General features: G+C 44.3%; 1 protein-coding gene across 1 annotated transcript in view; it reads left to right on the top strand.

Annotated features, from left to right (window-relative positions):
• The first annotated feature begins 1,942 nt into the window (after positions 1-1,942).
• Positions 1,943-6,000, top strand: part of EGFL6 (EGF like domain multiple 6) — a 40,383-nt gene continuing 36,325 nt past the window's right edge. Inside the window, exon 1 of the mRNA NM_001277738.2 lies at positions 1,943-2,067. Within this exon, the coding sequence (NP_001264667.2) occupies positions 2,000-2,067 (68 nt within the window). The 5' untranslated portion in view covers positions 1,943-1,999. The remainder of the gene's footprint in view (positions 2,068-6,000) is intronic.

Genomic DNA, 6,000 nt, shown 5'->3' with positions numbered 1-6,000 from the left:
TCAGAGAAAAAAAATGTTTGTGACATCCTTTACAGCATATAATCAGCATAGCACATGTTATTGTTTGGTTGTTGGGTTTTGCATTGTTTGTTTTTTTGTTTATTTGTTTGTTTTAATTACAAATACTTTGAATCCTGGGACTAAATTTCCTGTCTTTTAGTGGCTCCAACTTTCTACTGCTCCATTCTCTAAGTTGACCTAAATTAATTTAGGGTGGATACGTGTAGTTTCAGGAGTCTGAAGAAATCAGTGGTATATGACAGTCCGACACACACTCAAAACCAATAGTGGATGGGCAACATGGGAAAATGTCATTTTGGATCATTCAGGCACTCAGACAAGTTGCCTAGAGATGTGGTTGATGCCTCATCCCTGGAGACTTTCAAAGCAAGGCTGAATCAAGCTCTAGGCAACCTTATCTAGCTGTGGTGTCCCTGTTTCTTGCAGGGGAGTTGGACTAAATGATGACATTTGAAGGTCCCTTTCAACTCTAAGGATTCTATGATTCTATAACTTCAGAAGGCAAAGAGTTGTTATCCCAGCTTTCTTGGATAATCCCATGGTAAGGAGATAGAAGAAAAAGGTGGCCAAAGACTTGTGCTTAAAAAACTAAATTCAACATGCTAGCTTACAAATCATAGTTATTAAAGTTGGAAAACACCACTAAAACAATCTAGTCCAACCATCCACCCATCACCACCATGCCCACTCAATCGTGTCCCTTGGCACCACACCTATCCTTTAATACTCTTCTTCAGTATTCCAGGTAATCCCTGGGACAGAAGACAGCTGACAGCGCTGACTGTCAACCATCCCAGCTTCATCTGTGGAGGAGTGCTTGTTGACACCCTCAGAACTGAATGGAATAACCCACAGAACATGACTAGGCTAGAGGAACTGTTTTTTTTCCCTGTCTTTGTCACAATTTCCTGGGTGATCCCAGATAAGTCACTCACTCCACACCTTTACCTCTGCTGAGGAGTTGCTTTTAGAAGGAACAAATATCCAAATCTCAGGATTTGGAAAATTGTTTTTAGTACTCTTTGGAAATTGGGACTGAAGTCAGTACTTCAGAATCATGGAATCATTAAGGTTGGAAAAGACCTCTAAGATCACCTAGTCCAACCACCAGCCCATCACACCATGCTCACCAACCTCGTCCATCAGTGCCACATCCACACGGCTCTTAAACACCTCCAGGGATGGTGACCCCACCACTCCATGGGCAGCCTGTGCCACTGCATCACCACTCTTTCCAAGAATAAAATTTTCCTAATATTCAAACTGAACCTCCCCTGGTGCAGCTAGAGGCCGTTCTCTCTCATCCTATTGCTGTTACCTGGGAGAAAATGGTCAACCCCCACCTCACCACAGCCTCCCTTCAGGGAGCTGTAGAAAGTGAGATCTCCCCTGAGCCTCCTCTTCTCCAGACTGAACAAACCCAGTCTCCTTAGCTGCTCCCAACAAGACTTGTGCTCCAGACCCCTCACAGCTTTGTTGCCCTTCTGTAGACGCACTCCAGGGCCTCAATGACACAATATTTTGACACAATATTCTTGGTTGTCAGAAAGTGTTTAGCAAGTAGATTAGTGTGAACATTGCTAGCAAAAAAGACATCTCCTCCTGCTGAGTGCTTTTACAGTACAAGGAAAGCATCGAGGGATACTATTAATATGGAGGGGAAAAAAAAAAAAAAGTTCTATCTCACGTGAAACCCAGCACCCTGCAAATGGAAGCATTATCCTAGGGAATACACGGGCTGGGGGAATTTAACAGAGGGCACACACCCGCACCTCCGTGCCCGCCCCGGGGCTGCCCCGCGGCCTCCTCCTTCCCTAGGCTCCGCCTGCCCCGTCCCGGGCAGTGTGGGCCGCTCCAAAGCGGAGGCGGGCCCGCCCCTCCACGCCAGGTTGATCAGCTCCGGCTCGCCGCCCGCTGCCTTAGCGCTAGCAGAGCCTCCGCCTGCCGCGTCTGCCGTCTCACCGGCCGCGGCCGGGCCATGGTGCCGGCGCCCGGGGGCGCCCTGCTCGCCGCCTTCCTCGCCGCCGCGCTGGCCACCGCGGGCAGGTGAGCGGAGAAGGACGCCCGGGCGGTGCGGGGAGCGGGGCCGGGAGGGGCTCGGCAGGGGCTACCGGGTGGTAGCTGCCCCGCGACGGTCAGATCGGGGGCCCCGGGCGCGGTGAAGGCACGGTGACACCAAAGTTGTGTCTCTTCCTTCGGGAGAAGTGATAGTTTCAAGACACTCTTGAGGATACTGATTGTTATACCAAGCATAGAAAGGTGTGAGGTGTTCAAGCTTTGCTTTGCTTGTGTAAGTTGGTACTTCTCAAGCCTGGCAGGGCAGGTGTTAGTGATATTCCACGGAGACAGGTACGCGCCAGAAATGGAATGGCATTTCGGCATGGAGCTGTGTCAGGGGAGGGGCAGCTGGGGGTTAGGGACAGGGTCTGCACCAGAGGGCGGTGGGCATGGAACGGGCTGCCAGGGCAGTGGGCACGGCCCTGAGTGCCGGAGTTCAAGAAGCGTCTGGACGACGCTCTCAGACATGGGGTTTGATTTTGGGTGGTGCTGTGTGGAGCCAGGGGTTGGACTCAGTGGTCCTTGTGGGACCCTTCCAACTCGAGATTTGCTATGGTTCTGTGAGAAATGATAAATAAAACTGTACTCCTGATGAAGCCTTTCCAAACTTTCACCTTGCAATGTAGATAAACCAAATAAAAACCCACAAATACAGCAGCAAATGAGCAGCCAGTAAGAGGAGGATTGACAGCAACTACAGTCTTCAAGATGCTGTGTGGCTTCTTTGCTTAGTGTCAGGGTTGTCAGTCGGTATGATTATAATCAATAAGTGGAAATGTGCTGTTCTAGCATCTTTGAGGCCAGCAAGTTGTCCACTCTTCAGGAGTTACAAACCTGCTTCTGTAGAAAATATGTTTGCTCTTTAAGGTGAAAACTCCTAAATGTTCACGTTGATTGTTTCTTGAGATGTTGTGTATTTGCATTTCAAACACACAGGAAGATGTAAAACTGCTAAACAAATACTGTGTCTTCTTTTGGAAGAACACATAACCTTTTCACACTAAGTTGGAAAATCCTACAGGAAACCCTGTGTAAGTTTGCTTCACAGCCTGTCTTGGCCACGATGGTGCTGTGTGATCACAGAATCACAGAACCGGAGTTGGAAGGGACTTCTGGAGATCATCAAGTCCAGCGCCCTGCTAAAGCTTTTTCCTTACAGTAGATCACAAAGGAAAAAGCGTCAGATCTTGAGTATCTCCAGAGAAGGAAGCCCCACAACCTCTCGGGGCAGATACCTCCATCTTCTACAAAGACTGTCATTCCCCTTTTTGTACTGGGTGGAAGGGGAAAGAGGGGAAACATCTTGATAGAAGTCTTGGATGATGAGAGATTCTAATATAAGGGAACAAAGAAATCATATTCACTCTGAATAGCTAGGAAGAAGGAACAGGAAATAGTAGAAATTAGAATCAGTTTGGGAAAAAAAGAATTAATTATGCTTAATTAATTATGCTTATTTCTGTTTCTTAGAAGAGTGCCTTTCACATCTGGAGTATTAACTTTCCTGCTTTGAGCAATTCCTTTAAGGAATGTGGTGATCACATGAAGACTTAGAGGAACTTCTGTGAGCCCAAGCTGAGGTTTTTTTTTTGGTATTTAGGGAGAGACTCCCAACAAAGCAGAAATGCACATGGAGTGCCTGAAACTGGCCAAAGGGATTTCAAAGGTAGCCATTACAAGATAATAGGGTGTGTTTTACTGAAGAAAAAAAAAATAATAATAAAAAGAAATTGTAGGCAAGCTTTTTATTCTAGGAGGAAGTCACCCTTCAAAGAATCTTGTAAAAACAAATACAAGCAAACAAAATGCTTTGTCATCTGGCAGAATGTATGATGTGAACTCATAAGAGAGTTTTTAAGAATTTCTTACAAATTCCTAAGTTGTAGGAGAACATCTTTTGGTCCTGAATAAACTTATTGGTCAAAATGGTAGGTTTGGTGCTAGTTGTTCACTAGCAGCAATATTCAGAATCTTTTAGAAGCAAAATTAAAGAAATGGGTAATATTCTGCCTTTAAAGTTAACTGGAAGCTGCTAATAATATAACAGACTTTTTTTCCCTTCAACACTGGGCAGCTATTGTGTGTGCAGGAGCTGGAAAAAAGTATCCTGTAGAGATCTTATGGAAATAGTGCACTAAATCTATTCAGCAGCTGTCTTGAAGCAAAAAAACAACAACAACAACAAAAGGTAAAAATGTTCCTCTCCACAGAAGATGTTAGTAAAAGACAGAAGATTAATAATAGCTGAAAACAAGCAACTCAATTTAACTCAAACCACAACCGGCTGTTATATCAGATTTTTAAAGACTTGCTCTCTTTTCATCTGCAGCTGTTGCTGCCATTTAATTTTGTTCAGACAGGGAATAGGTCACTCATAGTCAGGAAAACACAACAAGGAACTTTTTCCATTTTTGTGATTTTTACTGCCATTTACTTCAATCATTATTATTATAATGGCTGCTAATGAGAATTACAGTCCAACAAAGCTATGAGCCCAGTTACTATCATAGAATCATAGAATGGTTTGGGTTGGAAGGGACCTTTAAGATCACCCAGTTCCAACCCTCTGCTATAGGCAGGGGCACCTCCCACTAGACCAGGTTGCTCAAAGCCCCATCCGGCCTGACCTTGAAAGCTTTCAGAGAGAGGCATCCCCAACCTTTCTGGGCAACCTGTTCCAGTGTCTCACCACAATATTGAGGATATTAGTCCTACTGTATCAACTAACCCAGATCAGCTGAAGTTAGAATCACAGAATCATGGAATGGCTTGTGTTAGAAGGGACTTCCACTAACCATGTCCCTCAGTGGCACATCAGTGTGTTTCTTGAACACCTCCAGGGACACAATGCTCAGTTCTTTGAAGGAAGCTGTAAGAACCTGTCTAAGCTTTTGGATTGTTCAGCTGAAGCCAAGTTCTTATCTCCTCTGAAGCTTTCATTCTTTGTAGCTTTTATCACTATGCATACCACATGTAGTTCACATTTCTTGAGGATGAATGTAAAGAACTGTACATAATATAACCTGATACAGCAGCAGTTAAACTTTCCTATCACTACTGGAATGTCAGCTGATATACCTAAGATTCCCATCTCTTTTCTTATAGCCGTGCTAGTGGCTCACAGTGATATTCTGCTAGATAAAATGGCCAGCTCTTTTTTGTCACCTCAACTAATGAGGCCCTAAATGTAAAAGTTCTTATAATCCATCTTGAATGTACTTTGCTAGATGCCATCTTACTAGTGTCAGCAAAGTCACAGCCACATAATGCCAGTTTGCTGCTGTTTTGGCCCTCTGTATGGCTCGGTTTGTCACTTGCTACCTATTGCCCCAGTGCTACAAGTCATTGAGTCTGAGGACAGAGTCCTTCAGCAGAGATGTGGAGACTGATTTTGCCAGATGATCTGCACAATTTGTCTTCAGTCACATATTTAAGCTGCAAAAGTCAAAGTGATGTTCCCACTCCCAGGATCTACCCTATTTCTTTCATCTGTACAAAATGCTGAACTCCTGACAACAATAGCTGAACTGATGAGTGATGTGTTTTTATGGGTGGACTAACTTGGCAAAACTGTTTTTGCTCACAGCTTTTTGAGCTCTGGGTGATCCAATTTACCTTTCCCACTGCCAAAGGCTGGCTTTAACTTGGTGCTTCTTGTGGAAGTCAGTCAAAGGCCTTGTCCAGGGGGGTATCTAATAAAGTTCAGCTATGTTCATTTTATTTGCAGTATTATGGAAGATTTCCCAGTTTTAACAGAAGTTTGTACTGAAGTTCTGTGGATATTGTGTACTTTGTAAAGGCATTTTTATTTATCTGATTCTGAACTGAGTTATTAAATAAAAAGTTCCTGAGTGAGTCTGTCTTCCTGTGGAAATGAGCATCTTCAGGAAAGTAATAAGATCTAATTTCCTCCAAGCTTCA

This window comes from Gallus gallus, chromosome 1 (assembly GCF_016699485.2).
Source record: "Gallus gallus isolate bGalGal1 chromosome 1, bGalGal1.mat.broiler.GRCg7b, whole genome shotgun sequence".
In the NCBI taxonomy this organism is placed as follows: domain Eukaryota; kingdom Metazoa; phylum Chordata; class Aves; order Galliformes; family Phasianidae; genus Gallus; species Gallus gallus.
This window is presented reverse-complemented; position numbering and strand designations above follow the sequence as displayed.